Here is a 19,107-nt window from a genome sequence, read left to right as displayed (position 1 = left end):
GCACTGAACATGCAGCCTGCTTGCAATTCTCTCTCTCTACCCCTCTCCCCACCTCATTCGTTCATTCTCTCTCTCTCTCTCTCTCTCTCAAATAAAATTTAAAAGGGGGCGCCTGGGTGGCTCAGTTGGTTAAATTGGCTCAGGTCATGATCTCCTGGTTCGTGAGTTTGAGCCCCACATGGGGCTCTGTGCTGACAGCTCAGAGCCTGGAGCCTGCTTCAGATTCTGTGTCTCCCTCTCTCTCCGCCCCTCCCCTCCTCACGCTCTATCTCTCTCTCACAAATAAACATAAAAAAAATTAACTTAAATTAAAAAAAAAAAACCTGCACACAAATGTTCATAGCAGCATTATTCATACTAGCCAAGAGGTAAAAAATCCAAATGTCCATCAGCTGATGACTGGATAAACAGTGTGGTGTATCCACAATGGGATATTATTCATCCATAAAAAAAGAACAAAGATGGGGCACCTCGGTGGCTTAGTCGGTTGGGCATCTGACTTCGGCTCAGGTCATGCTCTCTCACCTCGTGAGTTCAAGCCCTGCATCGGGCTCTGTGCTGACAGCTCAGAGCCTGGAACCTGCTTCGGATTCTGTGTCTCCCTCTCTCTCTGCCCCTAACCCACTCGCGTTCTGTCTCTGTCTCTCTCAAGAGTAAACATTTAAAAAAAAAAAACAAAAAAGTTTTTTAAAAACAGAAAAAAAAAAAAAGAACAGAGACTACATGCTACACGTAACAACACGGTTGATCTCACAGTCGTGAGAGTGAGCCCCACGTCAGACTATATGCTGAATGTGGGCCTGCTTGGGATTCTCTCTCTCTCTCTCTCTCTCTCTCTCTCTCTCTCTCCCTCTGCCCCTCTCCCCCACTCATGCTCTTTCTCTGTCTCTAAAATAAAATTTAAAAAACGTTTTTGCACACAAATGTTCACAGCAGCATTTTCCGTAATAGCCAAAATGTGACAAATCCAAATGTCCATCAATTGATGAATGTGGTGTATCCACACAACGGAATATTATTCAGCCATAAAAAGGAACAGAGTTACATGCTACAACATGGATGAACCTTGAAAACATCACACTAAGTGAAAGAAGTCAGGCACAAGACCGCGATCACAGGTTCCATTTATGAAAAATGACCAGAAAAGGCAAATTTAAAGAAAGAGAAAGCAGATTACTGGTTGCCTGGGGTGGGTGTGTTGAGGGGAAATGGGGAGTGCCTGCCCCTGAGTACAGGGGTTTCCTTTGGGGGCAGCATAAATGTTCTGAAATTAGATGATGATGACGGTCGCACAGCTCTGTAAAATATACTATAAACCACTGAACTGTACCCTCTATGTGGGTGAACTTCACGGTATATAAATTGTATCTCAATAAAGCTCCCAAAAATAAATAGTAAGAATAAATAGAATTCTGAGGGTCTAAGAGCCCTCCTCCCGCTTCACGATGCCAAATGCAAAGCCATCACTTCTGACATCCCACAGCTCAGGTGCCGTGGAGTAAGATGCAGGGTCCCAGCCATCTGTGCACAGACATCTTTATTCTGGATGGAAGTCAACCCCCCAGTGCACAGAGCACCTATGGTGAACACCCCAGGATGTGACCTTCTCCCTCCTTTGCAGGCATCCTTCCCTTCTGCCCAGAGGCACCACCAGCCACACCCAGAGATGATTCCCACCAACCAGACAGGGCCGCACTTGCACGCGTCCAGCCCCGACAGCTGGGACACACTCGCTTAGAGTTCGGCGGTCCTCCCTGCGTCTGCTGCACTGTGCCCCCGTCCCCCTGCACAGGCTCACTGCCAAGTTTCCTCCAGCCCTCCGCCCCCACCCCTTGCTGGTGTGAGCCTGATTCCTAGGGGACCATGACGCACTCCAGGTGATAAACAGAGGCAGTACACAACTTCTCAACAGGCAACAGCACCCCCACAGGGGCGAAAACCAGTTCTGAGGGACAAGAAGATCTCAGACATCACAATGGTTCCTGGCCCTCCAAATCCAGACACACAGTGTATCTGTGGTACCAACATTTTGCAGCAGGGAGAAGGGGAGTCAGAAAATCAGAACGGTCGATACAAGAAGGCAGGCTGAGAGAAACAGGCCTAGTCCGCTCTGTCCTGCAAACAATGTTGTCAGCGAGGGCAGAGGCCCGGTGTGCTCACAGCCGGAGACGCGGAGTGACACGAAGCACCCAGTGAGCTACACACAGCACTGAGAGCGCGGAGCAAGCGAGCGCAGAACTCACCGTCTTCCAGCCGTGAAGGGAGCAACAGGCCTCTTCTGCCCAGTTCTGCCAACGCCAGACAACCACCGTGCCAGGCACCGTCCGTCTCCTGAAAGCTGACACACACACAAGACCTGAGACCGGACTGCCTGTGTCCGCTCATCCCCCGACGTGCACACACTGCAAGTGTCCACGCTGTGCCTGGGAGCCTCGCTAAAACCCACCAGTGAGTTGTGCCTGGGAGCCTCGCTAAGAGCCACCAGTGAGTGGTAACTTTTTATTTTTTTAACAGTTACTATTTTTGAGAACAAAGTGCATGCAAGCAGGTAAAAGGCAGAGACAGAGGGGGAGAGGGGGAGGGGGGGAAGGGGAGGGGGAGAGGAGAGGGAGAGGGAGAGGGAGAGGGAGAGGGAGAGGGAGAGGGAGAGGGAGAGGGAGAGGGAGAGGGAGAGGGAGAGGGAACACCCCAAGCAGGCTCCACACTGTCAGCACACAGCCCGACACACTGCTCAATCCCACAAACCGCGAGATCATGACCTAAGCGAAGTCAAGGGTTAGACACTTAACCGACTGAGCCACCAGGCACCCCCCACCCCCCACCCCGTTAGTGAGTTTTTAAAGCATCTGCTGGCTAAAGAAATAAAATTGTGAAGCACCTGGGTGGCCCAGTTGGTTAAGCATCTGACTTCGGCTCAGGTCACAATTTCAGGGCTCATGAGTTCGAGCCCCGCGTCAGGGTCTCTGCTGTTAACTCAGAACCTGGAACCTGCTTTGGGTTCTGTGTCTCCCTCTCTCTCTGCCCCTTCCCCTTGTGCTTTATCTCTCTTCCTCCCTCAAAAATAGATAAACATTAAAAATAAAAAAGAAAGAAACTCCTGCAACTTAATGGCAGGTAAGTGCTGTGCTCAGTACTTTTCTTCAGATCTCCCGATGACAAGGAGAGGTCCTGAGGGCCCCACATGGGACCACAGAGAAAGCAGTCTGCAGATATGCGTCAGCAGGACGCCCAGGCTCTACATACCATTCCTGCCACGGCCGTGTGTGCCAGCTGACTACACAGCCAAGGACTCAGCCTGTTCAAGTCACCAAAACCCCGGTGACTTGAGGCATTCACAGAAAGGGGTGGGGAGAGCTCCCTTCCTGGCTCAGAGTAGAGATTTAAAAGTTAGAATGGAAAGTCTTCTAGAGAATTGTTTCACACTATTTGAAACACAGGCTTTTAATACATGATTATACCAATGAACCAACAGGTAAAATTTTATATCTAATAAAATTGTCCCTGAAGTGGTCTGGAAGCCCTCTTGTTTAAGGTACACCTCTGACATTAGGACCAGTGAGAGGGGTTTCTTAGACTGACAAGGGCTGTCCTGAGAGCTTCTACATTTGGCTGCCAACATAAACAGTGAAATACGCTTCCCCAAAAAGCGAGAGACTTTGCAGGGCTCTTTCCTACCCTAAATCCAACAGTTTGATGTTGGAATGTTCAGGAAAACCAACTAGATTGCATGCCTCACAAGCAACAAGCACAAGAACATTCAGACAGGACAGAGCGACTCTCATGCATTCACTCAGCAGGTCCCTCCCTCATGTCAGGGCCTGTGGAGGCAGACTAACCAAGTCCCCTTGAACCTCACCATCAACCAGCACCAACTTACAATTCCAATTACAAATTTTTAAGTTCCAAATGTTTTTAAAAATTTCTTTAATGTTTCATTTTATTTTTGAGAGAGACAGAGACAGAGCGTGAGTGGAGGAGGGGCAGAAAGAGAGGGAGACACAGAATCTGAAGCAGGCTCCAGGCTCCGAGCTATCATCACAGAGTCTGACGCAGGGCAGGGCTCGAACTCACCAACTGTGAGATCATGACCTGAGCTGAAGTCAGATGCTCAACCGACTGAGCCACCCAGGCGCCCCAAGTTCCAGATGTTTTATTAAATATCTGTCCCAAAGATTGTATGACCATTTCAAATTTTAATATTGGCACTTTTGTGTACTTCAGAATTTTAACTAGAAAGAGATGCTTTGGGGCAGTGGGTGGCGCCTGTCTGTGGAGTCCTGCCCCGAGGTAATGCCACCAGGGCCAGGGAGGGGAGGTGCACAGGTACCAAAGGACACCTGCACAACCAGGGGACAAGACACGGAGAAGGGGACGATGGCCATGTTGCTCACACTGGTCCTATGGGGCTCAATGTAAAGCCACCTGGGGACGTGTGTGGCTTCGTGCTACATAACCTGGCCTAGAAACAGAGCAGGGAGAGGAGAGGCATATGCTCACAGTTAATGACATTAATGTCCTGTTCTGACCCTTTCAGAAAAAGCTGGCAGCTCACCGTACGTCACTGTATGTCCCACAAAACAAGGGACAAGATCCCAGCTGTGCCAGGTGACCAGCCAGTCCTGTGGCCCCCACCCCACACACATCTTCCACCCAACAAGCTCCTGCCTCTCAGGGTCTTCAAGCATTCTGGGCTGGGGGGGACCCTTCTGTGAGCCAGGCTCTGCAGTCAGGTCATTTCATGCCTCTGTACACAGGCCCTTTCCCTCAACGGCCTGCTTGCGGCTCCAGGCTGCCAGCTCTGGGAATCAAGAGCAGTGAGACAGTTTCCACCCTGCACGACCTCACTACAGAACTCAGAGGAGCTTACTGCAATGACAAGACAACGGCAAAGAAGTGTCTGGGGATTAAACCAATGAAGATGACTAAAGGAGACCACGGGTCCAGGCCAGAAGGCCAGATGTCTGGCCAAGAGGAAACGTGTGCCAGGAGTGTGGTCAAGATGCACTAGGGTGAAGGGCCCCAGGCTTCCAGACAGAGACACAGTGGCCGGAGGAGTGAGGGGGGCTCAGGAACACTGGAGCAGCCACCGCCAGGAAAAGCCAGCACCAGGGACGCCACCGGCAGGGGCAGGAGGGGACAGGTGCGAAGGGAAGGAAGGAGGCTGGGCAAGGAAGAGCCCGAGGGAGGGCTGGGTAAAGAGACAGCATTACCCCCAGAGGGCAGGTGCAGAAATGCACTAAGAAGGAAATAGAGAAAAAGACTTGAGATAGACCTGCCATGCCCTGGGCAAAGGGGCCAGGGAGGAAAGGCTCCAGAGCTCTGGCTCAAAGTGCTGCCCTCTCCAGAGAGCAGGAGGCTCTCCCGTGGTCACACAAGAGCCACCTCTCAGAGCCGCCCTGGACCAGCGACGTCCAGCATCATTAGCCTACCCAACACCACACCCCCAGAAAAGAAATCCAAGAGGACACCCTAAAACAAGCCAGCAGAAGGGTACCTGGGTGGCTCAGTCGGTTAAGCAGCCGACTTCAGCTCAGGTCATGATCTCACAGTTGGTGAGTTTGAGCCCCGCGTCGGGCCCTGTGCTGACAGCTCGGAGCCTGAAGCCTGCTTTCAGCCTCCCTCTCTCTCTGACCCTCCCCTGCTCAGGAGCGTGCGCGCTCTCTGTCTCTCAAGAATAAACATTAAAAATTTTTTTAATAAATAAAAAGTAAATAAAAATAAACAAGCCAGCAGAATCATCACATGGACAGGGAGCACTTTCTTTTCCCTAACTCAGGCGTTTCAGAGTGACAGTAAGGAGTGCACGTTTTCCGCTAGGCAGACAACGGTGAAATGTTTCCACTGGAAGACACACTGGCCAGACACACAGCATTGTTCTGCAAAAGGTGACCCACATGTGACATCTTGTTCCCCTGCACTCCTCCAATTGTGGCTGAGCAGGCTCGAGACAAGCTCCAGAAGAAGGCTGCTCCGGGGGGAGGGCACGTCCTGCAGGTGCTCACAGAGCACCCTCGGCAGTTAGTGTGCATAGCTGAGCCCAGGAGGGCAGACAGACCCTCTCCTACACCCACAGCAACAGCCCCAGAAGATCAGCAGCCGGCTAACGAGGGCAGGAGTGAGGCTGGGCCCAACCACCACCCTTCGTAGAAGCACCTGCTTCTGAAACCCCCAGAGAGGTTTCCACAAGCAAAGTTAACAGTCCTCTGGGACTGTGCACCTAACAGTGCACCCTTGGTGCCAGAGTCTCTGCTCTGCCCCCTGGCCTGCAGGCCCCAGGCCCAGACCCCAAGGACCTGCCATTTGTGCATCCCAGCCCACACCTGCACCACGGGCTACCTAGACACAACATGACCATTACCACATGTGGCTATTTAAATTCAAATCCAGTAAAATTAGGGGCGTCTGGGTGGCTCAGTCGGTTGGGTGTCCAATGTCGGCTCAGGTCATGATCTCACAGTTCGTGGGTTCGAGCCCCATTTCGGGCTCTGTGCTGACAGCTCAGAGTCTGGAGCCTGCTTCAGATTCTGTGTCTCCCTCTCTCTCTGCCCCTCCCCTGCTCACACTCTCTCTCTCTCAAAAATAAATAAACGTTTAAAAAAATTTTGTTCTAAAAAGAAAGATAACAGAAATAACTTGAGTTCTTGAATTTAACTTCAAAAAAAAGAAAAAAAGGCTGCGGAGGCTCTGACAAACAGCTCAATTGAAAGAAAATGTAAAAGGATAGAAGAAAAGCCACTGCTTTCAACCAGAAACACGTCTCCCTTTGATCTTCTCACATACCTGAAACAATCCAACACGGACCCAACCACATCATCCGCCAGCTCTTTGGGGAGCCTCGCAGCCATCCTACCAATTCTGAAAGAGAGAAGCAGCGCTCTGTCAGCATCACGGGCCCGTCGTGAGGGGGCCCGAGCCACCAGGACCTGTCCCCGGCAATTTTCCCTCCCTCTAGAGAGCAGGAAAGACAGGTAGACCCAGGGCAAGCCTCACACACGCTCTACTCTACACAAGGCCACCTGCCTGGTAGGGAGCCCCATCCTAGTGACATAAACAGACAGACACAGGATTCTCCTGAGGGAGGGAGACAAAGGGGTGGGTGTGCCCACGGGACAGCCCCATGCTACCGATGGTCAACGGCACCCCTGTCGGCCTGACCCCTCCAGGCCACGTCCCCACATGGCAGGCTACCGCACATCCACACCAGACACCCCCTGACACGGATCAGCATCCCTCCGGGCCCACCCCACCCCACCCACACATGACTTGGGGCTCAGAGGCTGCCTGCTGCTGAAGCGAACACCTCCCCCATGAGGGCACCTCTCTGTAGGCCATTCCTCAGGCAAACAGAGGACCAACACCAGTCTCCCTCTCAGGGGCTCTGGGATTAGATAAGGCCGTGCCGGCCTCCGCTCGCTATACAGTGACCGCGCCTGCCTGTGAAAGGGACAGGTACTGTGCTGCTGAGGACACAGAACTGAAAGAAAAGGAACCTCTGAAAGGCAAGAAAGGCAAGTGGATATGCTCATAACTCCGCCCACTCTAGCCAGACAGGCAAGGAAATGAAGCCCCCTCATTCCCCAGTAATTACCTTTAAAATGAGAACATAAAGCAATAAATGTAAATGAGAAAAACTGTTCCACCTTATAAAAATCTCGAAGCTGTTCCCAGCTCTCACTGCACAAGACGCGCTGAATGACAGGATGTCCCCCCTGCGGAGGGACAGCAGGCACCTACCCTTTGGCCGCAGACCACCGCACAATCGTGTCCTGGTCCTTCAGCCCGATCAGCAGCTGCTCTGCAAGAACACGGGAAAGCCAGGTCTGAGCTCTCCGCGCTCGCCCGAGTGCTGGGGAAGTTCATTTCCGAGCTTAAACATAACCCACCCTGCAGAGCACTCGAGCACCATGAAGGGAGTCACATCAAGAATGTTAATTCTAATTATTCTAATTCTTCGTTTTTAAAAACCTACTCCTGCCATTGTTGCTACAAAGTAGATCCGCCCACCAGAGCCGTCACTGGGCAGAAAGCACCAAGTGAGGAAGACTTCCCAGAGGCCAGCTCTGCAAGAGGGTGCAGAAAAGGGGCTCTGCTGGGGTCTCGGGCACAGGCCAAATTCCAGAACAGCCACCCAGGGGCCCGAAGGAAGTCGGGAGAGCCCAGAGGCTGCTCAGAAAAGAGCCTGGCAATCCTCAGTCAGCAGAAACCTTGACCAAGGGCACCAGGCAGCCTGGGAAAGGCTGACACAGAGGAAGGATGGGAGCCTGTGAATGGGTCAAGTCCACTGTGACCAGGGCAGTATAGGGCCTCTGAGGGCGTGGGGGCAGACAGCTCTGGGAAGGGGAGGAAAACAGGGGAGGCACAGGGCTGTCCTTCATGGACAGGGAGGCTGGCCCTGCCGGGTACACCTGGCGGGAGTCGGGGAGCAGGCAGGGTGTGCGGGGCCAGGAGCTGTCACAGAGTGAGAGCGGGGCAGGGCCCAAGACAGCCACCCCTCCATCCCCTCAGGAGAAGGCCTGAGGCCACCAGCGCAATACACCCAGGCCAGGCTTGGGGGAAGGCTGAAGGCACGGAGCTGTCCTGAGGTGCCTAGGGAGTGAGGTGGAAATAGGAGGGCTCACACAGGGGAGCAAACAGCGAACAGAAAGACAGGGTCCAGGACCCAAAGGGTCGTGGGCCCGCAGACTACAGACCAGCAGCCACGAACTCCATGAAAGGTGAGGGTGGGGAAGGTCACGGAAGGCCACGTGCTGCCAGCACAGAGGTGGCAAAGGTACGCGGCCAATAAATGTACCTGGGAGGAGCCTCGCCGCCACCCAGAGACCAGAGCCCGCAGGGACTGCACCCACCTATCACGCTCTCCACCTCCTCGGGGACATCACAGTCTTCGTCACCAGCGGGAGTCTCGGCGTGCACTGTCGGCTCCCGCGGACTCTGGGCGCAGAGCTGCAGGTTAGCGGCCAGCGAGCGGCAGCCGCGCTGGTACCTGCACAAACACACGTGACCTCAGACCAGCGGCCACGCCTGCCGGAGCCTCAGGGACAAATTATCTCGACAGAAATCAATAATCTGGTGTCCCTTAGAACCTTAAAGGATGTCTGTGACAATTCCATGTGTTTTTCAGAGACGGGACAGAAAAATGGAGCAGCTAGCGGCTGGCATCCGCAAGGTCAGCCACAGGATCCTGCACTACTCAGAAGCCCCCGAGCACTGTGCGGTGTCCAGGCAGAAAGGCAGGGGACAGAGCAGGACTGCAGGAGGGCGCCAGGGCACTCACCAGCCCGTGGGCGTTGGCCTTCTTCACAAGGCGCTCTGCCTCTTACCCCTACTGCCCCTCAGGCCCCCAGCCACCCCGGACCTTGCAGCTCACACGGCCAGCCCCTGCGGATGCCGTCTCTGGAGCCTCCCTCTCAGGCCCCACCAGCCACAGCCCTCCTCCCCCCAGCCGAGGCCACTGGCATCATCCGTGTGCTGCGAGGGCATCAGCACAGGCCAGATCCACCATCCGACTCTGCACAGCTCCTGAGCGTCCGGCTGCCACGGTGTCCCCATCTGTCAGAGGAGGCCCTTACCCAGAGGCCTGTGACAAGTCAGATGCAAGGATGTGCACGGAAGGCCATCGCTGCTGCCCTTCCTCCTGCAAGGCGGGCACCAGTGCGTGGTGCTGAGGTAAGTACACACGGCCAGCCTGGCGGGTGGCCCTGGATCGGCACACAGCCTGGAGCACAAAAGGTGCCTGAGTCAAGGCACAGACTGCATCTGGGGGCGGCAGCCTGAGGCGGACTCCTGAGCGCAGACAGCTAGAGCTTCACAGGCAGAGCCCGAAACCTGAACACCAGCTCGAGCGCTGATAACTGTGGCCCTGAGCAGCTCTTTAACTCTCTGGACCGGTTTCCAACCAAGAACGAGGACAGTGGCAGGCGGCCCACCTTCTGACGTTCATGCAATCCTCTCCTCTGGGTACAGCCCAGACCCAGTGACTCCTGCTGGGAGAGCGCAGCAGTGAGGGGACGTCCTTCCCAAGGCGGCTCTGGGAGACCGTGGCTTCCGTCTTGCCGCCCCCCTCTCGCTGACAGAAGCTGGCCACTGCACTGTGCACTGCCTGGCACCAAGAGCTCTGGAAGGTCGCCAGCAGATAGCCCACGAGGAACAGAGTCTTACCGGCAACGCTAGGAGCCTGCCTGACTGCAGGGCCCCCCCCCCCCCCCCCCACACCCACAAGTCAAGCCTGGAGATGGCAGCAGGCCTGGCCAACACCTTCGTGAAGCCTCAGACAGACTCTGACCACAGAACCCTGCTAAGTTACACCCAGATTCCCAATCCACAGAAATGGTGACGATAAAGATGCATCATCACAGGCGACTGGACGGCTCAGTTGGTTGAGCATCCAACTCTTGATTTCGGCTCAGGTCATGAACGCAGGGTCATGGGTTCCAGCCCCGCATTGGACTCTGTGCTTGGCGTGGAGCCTGCTTAAGATTCTCTCTCTTCTTCTCTCTGCCCCTCGTCTACTCGCTTGCTCTCTCTCTCAAATAAGTTTTTTTTTTTTTAATACATTTTAAGCTACTAAACTTTGGAGTATTCTTTCACATAACTGTGATGTTGTCATTTATAATAAGAGACATATATCTGATCTTTGACCATTTTTGGATGAAGGTGTCTTCCGTTATGTCAATGAAGTGACTTCTAGAAAGCCCCTAGGTCACCTAAGGATGGGGACTGCTAACTGCGGGAACCAACCACGCGACTGGAGGGTTGGAACTCTCGGTCCCACCGCCACGGGGAAGGAGGGGAGCCAGAGGCTGAGTCAATCACCCACGGCCAATGATTTAATCAAATGTGCCTCTGTGACAAAGGCTCCATAAAAACCCAAAAGGAGGGGGTTTGGAGAGCTTCTGGATTGGTGAGCACAGGGAGACCCAGGGAGGATGGCTGTGCCCCAATACCTCACCCTCCGCACCTCTTCCATCCGGCTGTTCCTGAGTTATATCCTTTTATAATAAACTGGTGAGCGGTAAACAAAACATTTCTCTGAGCTCTGTGAGCTGCTCTGGCACATTAATCAAGCCTGAGAAGGGAGATGTGGGTCAGTTGAGTCACAGGTGACAACCTGGACCCACTACTGGCATCTGAAGTAATGAAGGAAGTGGGGAGGGGGGCAGTCTTTGTAGGACTGACCTCTTAACCTGAGGGATCAGACAAGATTTCCAGGTGGACAGGGTCAAAATGGAGTTTAACTGCGGGACACCCAGCTGGAGTCCAAGAACAGACTGGTGTGGGGAAAAAAAGCACCTCAGAGTTGGGGGTCAGAACCAGAGGAGCGGCAGGTAGCTAATCCAGGGAGAGTAGCCAGCAGCCACCACAGAATACGCTCACGGTGACAGATCACACACAGTGGCTGCTGTCCTTGTCCCTGTTCTCCTCAAATGAGTACACATGCCGATTACTCGGTGGGAAAAGTACTCACCTTAACCCTCAGTAACCAGAAACTATAAAGATGACAGACGCGTCAGGGGCCAATCGGATCTACCCTTCCGCCACAAACAACTCCAAAACCTGGACAAAAGTCAGCCACTGGCACCCACGAGAGGTCAACCAAGTACAGGCTACAATTGTGCACAGCAAGCAGGTGCCCAGGTGCACCCCACCTTCACACCCCTGCTTCGTCCCTAGCAGTACTTCTTTGTTTTCTGAGAGAGAGAGAGAGAGAGAGAGACAGAGAGACAGAGAGACAGAGAGACAGAGAGAGAGAGAGAGGGAGAGAAAGAGCACACATGCACAAGCAGGGGAGAGGGACAGAGGAAGAGACAGAGGATCTAAGCAGGCTCCACACTCAGTTCAGAGCCCAACATGGGGCTCAACCCCTTGACCCTGGTTTCGTGACCTGAACCAAAATCAAAAGTCAAATAATGCTCAACAGACTGAGCCACCCAGATGCCCCCATCCCAAAAGTACTTTTTTTCCCCCAACGTTTCTTTATTTTTAAGAGAAGGAGACAGAGTGAGTGGGGGAGGGGCAGAGAGAGAGAGGGAGACACAGAATCTGAAAGCAGGCTCCAGGCTCTGAGCTGTCAGCACAGAGCCTGACAAGAGGCTCGAATTCCTAAACCATGAGATCATGACCTGAGCTGAAGTTGGCCGCTTCACTGACTGAGTCACCCAGGCACCCCCAAAGGTACTTTCTAAACCCCAGCATCAGAAAGGAGGGTCCAAGCAGAGGCAGCAGTTTTGCTGGGTTGAATAAAAAATATTCATGACTACAGAGATGGCTAGTATTTGGGGACAGATGTTGGAGAAAAAGTAGCTACTGAGAAGGAAACCACAATTCTGCACAGAAGTCTCCTTGGATCCCTGGACAACCTCTCAGATGTGCAAGAGCACGGCAAGACCCAGAAGCACCACCTGAGAACAGCCGGGAGGCTGAGAGCTGAGCTGAGTTCGGAGGTCATACAATGCTGGGGAGTCACTGAGATGTGGGCCCAGCAAGGGGGACCAAACAGCCATGCACTGGAAGTGAGGAGCACACTTCACCAAGAGCTATGCTCCAGGGAGAAGGAACGGAAAGAAGTCCAACCTAACAAGGACTCAGGAGGAGGGTGCAGGACCAGTGAGTTACCAGCCTGCCAACAGGCTTGCTCCTCATCAAGGGAAGACAGCCAACAGCAGAAGTGTACTGAAGATTAAAAAAAAAGAAAAGAAATGAAAAAAAAAAAGTACAGGGGTGACTGGGTGGCTCAGTCAATTAAGCATCTGACTTCGGCTCGGGTCATGATCTCACGGCTCATGAGTTCGAGCCCCGCGTCGGGCTCTGTGCTGACCGCTCGGAGCCCGGAACCTGCTTCGGATTCTGTGTCTCCCTCTCTCTCTGCCCCTCCCCTGCTCATGCTCTGTCTGTGTCTGTCTGTCTGTCTGTCTCTCTCTCTCTCTCTCTCTCTCTCTCTCTCTCAAAAATAAATAAACATTTAAAAAATTCGTTTTGGTGCGCCTGGGTGGCTCAGTCTTTGGGCGTCCGACTTCGGCTCAGGTCATGATCTCACAGCCCGTGAGTTCGAGCCCCGCGTCAGGTTCTGTACTGACCACTCAGAGCCTGGAGCCTGTTTCAGATTCTGTGTCTCCCTCTCTCTCTGACCCTCCCCCGTTCATGTTCTGTCTCTGTCCCAAAAATAAATAAACGTTAAAAAAACAATTTTTTTAATAAATAAAATAAAAAATAAAAAAAATAAAAAATTTGTTTTCAGAAATAAATAAAGAAGGGGCACCTGGGTGGGTCAGTCGGCTAGGTGCAGGCTTCAGCTCAGGTCATGATCTCATGGTTAGTGAATTCGAGCCCCACATTAGGTTCTGTGCTGTCAGGACAGAGCCTGCTGTGGATTCTGGGTTTCCCTTTCTCTCTGCTCCTCTCCCACTTGCACTCCCTCTTTGTCTCTCTTAAAAAATAAATCAATAAACTTGTCGTACCTGTGATGGTCAATTTTATGTGTCAACTCAAGTGGGATACAGAGTTCCCAGCTATTCGGTCAACCATTATTCTGTGTATGCCTGTGAGAGTGTGTCTGGATGAGAGTTCACATTTAAACTAGTAAACTGAATAAAACAGACTGCCCTCCCCAGTGTGGGTGGGCCTCACCAAATCAGTTGAGGACCCGAACAGAGCAAAGAGGCCGACCCTCCCCTTAGTCAAAAGGAATTCTTCCTGTCTTTAGACTCAAATGCCATCAGCTCTCCTGGGCCTCCAGCTTTCTGACTCACCCTGCAGATCTTGGGACTTCAGCCTCCACAATCACATGAGCCCATTCTTTACAAGTCTATGTGTATGCACACACACACCCTCTCACCCTGTTGGTTCTGTCTCCCTGGGAAACCCTAACGTATTACTGAATGTTTTCTCTACAGTTTTAGAAACTAACCACCAACATTTAGACTCACAAACAACTTCTCACAGAACAAGCTTTATGACCCAAAATCTAATTTCAGTAAAACATCACTAAGACATACCACAGTTCTCTGGAATTTACTGTAACCTGAGACAAAGGCTGAGCTGAGCCTTGCCAAGCAATTCCTCCCAAACCAGTCATATCAATACTTGAAATAAACTGAACACTGTTAGCTCTCTCCAGCCACCGTGGAGTCGCACAGAGGCTCACGTGCACTGGAGACCCCACTCCACCTGTCCCCCACCACCCCGGCCAAGGAAGGCACCGCTGCCAGCCTCCCAGGAGGCGGCGTGACGGGCCCAACAGGTGGACTCATGAAGGCGCCCACCCTGAGCCACGCACCTTTGCACGCCTGCATCAGCTGTGAGAGCCTGGGAACGTGGAGTTGGTGGGAGCTCTGTGTGCGGAACACCCAGTCAACCTAATCAGGGCTGACGACCAGAGACGAGGGGAAGGGGTCGGCCTCTGCAAACCCGACAGTGGGGATGGCCCGGACGCAGCGGGCCGCAGCTGCGTGGTGGTGGAGGCCTGCAGCCGAGCCTCAGGCAAGGAGGTCACCGACCAATACTTCAAATGCAAAAAATGAACAAAGAGAAAACTTGCTTCTTGTTACTCAAAAACAAAACAAAACAAGGGAACTGAAGACCGTGAAGCACACAGTATGGGGAGCACAGAAGGGCCTCCTTCCACGGGAGGCACTGTCACAAGCCATCTGTCCACTGAAGCAGGCCACCTCAGACTGTGAAGTTCCCACCCGCAGGCAGAGGCAGCGTGGTTTTCTGAACCGGCCCTGAGAGAGAGCCTGCTCTCTGTGAAAGAACCTTGTGTTCAGTCGTATCATTACTGGAGCTTTCCCGACAGTGAGCCCAAACCGGTAGTCATCTGGCACCTGAACGTCACATGAAATGCAGCAGCAAACTTTTCTTGTCACCACTCTACCTTCAGTTATTCTAACCACGAGATGTAGGGACAGAAAAAAAAAAAAAAGGAGATGTAGGGACAGGAAAAAAAAGGGAAAAACTTTTCTTTTCAAAATCAGCAACACTGTTGCGATGGAAGCAATGAAATGAAAGCAGAAGGGACACAGTCTTCCTTCCCTGGCCGCCCAAACCCAGGCAGTCACCACACCAGCCTCACCCACAGGCGCTCGGGCCACTCAGGCTTGGCCTACCAACCTCCACTCTGCCACCCGGGGCTTCAGGAAGGTCAGTCCCAGCCGCTGGACGAGCTTCACTCCAAGTTTCCGGAGCAGGGTCTGGTTGCTGCAGGGGAGCCTGCAACCCGCCAGGCGCTCGAGAACCGTTGCGGCTGCGAACAACAGCACATGTGGCTCAGTTTGGTGGGAAGGGTTCCCCACGGTCTCCCAAACACACTCCGTGTTTGGCATCCACGACGTGAAAACCACAGGTGATCCTCAGGTCCCCCCAGGTTCAGTGTGATGGCCTGGGCTGGACCACACCAGAGTTCCATGAAGAACCCCGACCTGATCGCACGTCATTTATCGAGTGTAGCTCGAGTCAACCCTGCTCAACTTTCTGGCTGTGAGCAGTAGCGTGTAGGCTGGCAGAAGAGGATCCCCAGAGAGAGGGGAGACCACGCCGAGCAAACAAGAGCTTATGCAAAACGTGGCAGGCGAAAGAACACGCCATGGATTACAGGAGACGTGCAGGCCTGATGGGGCAGGGTCCCTACAAACAGGGAAATGGGTGGTCAGGCCCCTACGCTGCCAAGGCTGTTGGGGGGAATGAGGTGGGCGCCGTTGGGGGTGGGGGGAGCAAGGGCCAGGAGAGCACACAAGATGGCATTTCGTATGAGAAACAAGGAGGGCAGGGTTTCAGGACAAGTTGTTACAGCATCTGAAAAATTTCCCCAAAGACCCAAATGACGTGCAGTGACTGACCTGGGCATGAATGACGGTAACACAGAGCAAACCCCGGGTCTGTGTGTGCAAGTCTGCTGAGGAGGGTGTGTGAAGACATTGGGCAACTACTGCTCATTTTCTCAGGTGTGACAATAACATCAAGGGATGTTTCAAAGATGTCCTATCTTTGGGGGATACACACTGAAACAGGTAAAATAGCAGGGGTCTGGATGGGCTGAGGAGGAGCACAGGAAACAAGGCACCCATGAATTAAAACTGTGAAGCCTGTGATAGAATGTGGGGGTCGTTACACACTCTCTCTCCCTTCACGCATGTATGAAATTTTCCATACTGAAGGTGTTTTTAAAAAATAGGCGTTAGTATTCAAAAGTTGTTCACACATCTTCTAAAACCTATAACTCCAAGAAATTTCTCTTGGTCCAAGTAGTAAACCTCTCTGCAGCAAGAATCACAGAACTTATTATCATAAATTGAGGTTGTCTAAAATTAACAGAAGGGGGCAAAAGGTCAGAGACTGTGACCGTGGCTACAGGGAGAATTCAGCTGTGACCTCAGGCTGTCTCCACATCACCAAGTCTCCCAGAATCAACACCTGGCAGACGGGGCATCAAGAACCCAGATGTCCCACACCAGGCCTAAAAAATCCAATTAAAGCACACATGCACACCTAAAACAAAAAGCCAAAGAACTATGACAGCGTCCAAATACAGCAAGTTACAGACTTTGTAACTATGAATACAGTTTGAAAGAGACACACTTGATCACGTACAGAGACTCACATCACAAACACACCTTGTTACAAGTGAACCTTACCATAGGGTAAACAATCCTCACGTTTTCCATGCTTAAAGATTTGCGCCTAAAAAAAAAAAAATTATATTAAATGTTGCAAATACAAATTTAGAACATAAATTTTCAGAACAGTTCACTGCATCTTCCATAGTTTTATTTTAAACATCACAAAAGAACAGAACAGTCTCTGTCATGAAAAGGGGTGAGGGGAGGCGGGAGAGGCAATCTTCTGAAAGGACATCGCCAAGGAGTGACTCAACGAGAAGGCCTTTCATTTAGGGAGGGCAAGGTGTCACCTCTGACATGTGCCCCAGCTGCCATTAAGGGCATGAGCCTTAACAGGAGAGTGGAGAATCTCACTGGGTATTTTTCTAATTAACTGTGTATACGAAAAGAGATCCGGGGGTAGAAGTTACGGGCCCAAGCAGCCCTCACGAAGGTAAGGAGCCCACACGCTCACTCCTAGAGTGTCTGTCATTCTCAGTCAGCAAGTGAGACAGGTTCCCCATGCTTCTCACATACGTGAGAAGCCTCGTCCTGGGGGCCCTGGCATGGTGTCCCCCACCCCATCTCCCATAACCAGGGACTACCTCCAAGCGCACAGGCCTCACAACCTCCAGAATGCTCAACCTAGAATTTTACCCTCCACTTTCGGGTCTGAAAGAAAAATGGTAATTCATACAGGCATCCAAGCCCCTTAAACAAAGAATCCTACACTGAGCACGTCTAAGAATTTCTTAGGGTTTCTTCTCCTTCAGAAACAGTATTTAACCAGCAAAACGAGAACTGCTATGTGGACCCAGGAACGCTAGACTCCCCGGCCCCCCAACACTAGGTCCTGACATCAAGGAAGTGCTCAGCCCTTCGAGTGCCCCCACTGTGTGGGCTTCCACCTGAGCACTGCCCCCACCCTGTCAGCACCAAGGGACAGACAAGGTACCCCGTGCCCGGCCTGTCAGAACCCACAGAATCCACACACACAACAGTGGCTGCAGTTTTAAGCCACAGGCTTTGGGGTGGGCTGTTACACGACAGAAAACAAACTCCCTGCTCAGGAAGTTCACCCTGTAGGCAAGGGTGCTCCTGTCTAACCTGGACGGCAGATGCCACACTGGAGGTGGGATGGGGACACGCGGCAGGGCCATGAAGAGGACCCGTCTGTGCAGAGGGTCTGCCGGGATGCACGGTAAGCAGCCCGGAGCACAGCTGACACACTCAGCAGTTGGTTAAAGTGTCCTTTGGGCTCACTCACCAACTAAACTAATAAGAATTTAAAATATTATGAAATACCAAAAGTATCTCCCATCATTCTTTATTTGCCAAATTCCTTACTCAGTCTCAACGAGAGAACAGAATAAAAGTGGTGACAAGTTCCCAGGAACGCCGGCACGCGTCCCCACACAGAAGGGGATCGGCACCGAGGCAGGCCACGGCCACTGTCTGGACGAGGAGGAAGCCACGCCCCATCTGTCATGGGTGCGAGGAGCTCTATTCCTCTGCTCTTCCCAGCCCTGAACCCCACAGGATAACGCGAGCGGTCTGGACACGTGAACGGTCACGGAGTCCCGACTCCCTCATGAACAGACTCGAGGGCAGAGGGGTGGAAAGGGAGCACCAGAAAAAAATCTACAAAGGGCTTTGTTTTGTTCATTGGCCTGTTTTACACATAAAAATGGGGCATCTTCACCACCATTCACTCGGGGAGCATGCAGCCACGCAAGACACAGGAGACAGGCTCCACGACGGGAGGGAGCGGCCACGGGAGAACACTCTCGTCCGGAGGGGCTTGAGCACTCGCCAGCCAGGCCACCAAGCAGGAGGTGTGCTCCTGTGCTCATGGAGGCAGGAAACAGGAGCCAGGTGAAACCCCCCGGTGAGAGCACACACTTTGCATTCAAGATTGGAGAGAAGGCCACCTTGCAGCCCAGGAACAATGACCATCAGGTCTGTTTCTGTTGTTCTAGAAACCACCACAGCGGCAAGGTGCAAACAAAAGGAGTCTCTCAGTAATCTTCTAAACTACCACACCTTTCGATTGCTACCCACCCAGGCCTGCTTTTCCCCAGCTTGCAAACCAGCTTCCCCCCCGCGGGGCATGTTCTCCAAGCCTGTGAATCACAGGCTGTCAGCTGCTTGGGAGCCAGTCCGCCCTGCTGCTAAGCAGGACACACTGGTCTAGGGCTCCCTGCAGCACCACCGAGTCAAGGCCAAGAAAAGCAGCTCCACCCAGGACCCGGGAGGAAAGTCCCCCACACCACACCGGCTCAGGGGTGCCGCTTACAAGCACCTGGGAGTTCTCCTGTGTGCCAGTGGGCGCATTCTCAACAAGCCCGGCACCTGCTGGGAACCTCTATGTGGGGTCCTGTCCCCAGTCCCCCAGAAGGCGTGACAACATAGACACACCAAAAAGCAGTCAGGCCAGAACTCAGGCAGGAGGGGCCCATCCCTCTGTGAGCGCCTGACTCTTGTCCCAGTGCTAAAGAGAAGCACCGTGCCCCCTCAC

General features: G+C 52.8%; 1 protein-coding gene across 2 annotated transcripts in view; it reads right to left on the bottom strand.

The window, feature by feature from the left end:
- TBCD (tubulin folding cofactor D) overlaps nt 1-19,107 on the bottom strand; it is a 159,283-nt gene that overhangs the window by 113,561 nt on the left and 26,615 nt on the right. For both annotated transcript variants that reach the window (XM_047832076.1, XM_047832075.1), the window contains exons 8-13: nt 16,626-16,671; nt 15,106-15,238; nt 8,847-8,983; nt 7,735-7,795; nt 6,781-6,855; nt 2,244-2,338 (exon numbers count right to left, since the gene is read on the bottom strand). In XM_047832076.1, coding sequence (XP_047688032.1) covers nt 2,244-2,338; nt 6,781-6,855; nt 7,735-7,795; nt 8,847-8,983; nt 15,106-15,238; nt 16,626-16,671 — 547 coding nt within the window. The remainder of the gene's footprint in view (nt 1-2,243; nt 2,339-6,780; nt 6,856-7,734; nt 7,796-8,846; nt 8,984-15,105; nt 15,239-16,625; nt 16,672-19,107) is intronic.

Source organism: Prionailurus viverrinus, chromosome E1 (genome assembly GCF_022837055.1).
Source record: "Prionailurus viverrinus isolate Anna chromosome E1, UM_Priviv_1.0, whole genome shotgun sequence".
Lineage (NCBI taxonomy): Eukaryota > Metazoa > Chordata > Mammalia > Carnivora > Felidae > Prionailurus > Prionailurus viverrinus.
Note: the sequence above shows the minus strand (reverse complement) of the source record. Positions and strands in the feature narration are given on the sequence as shown.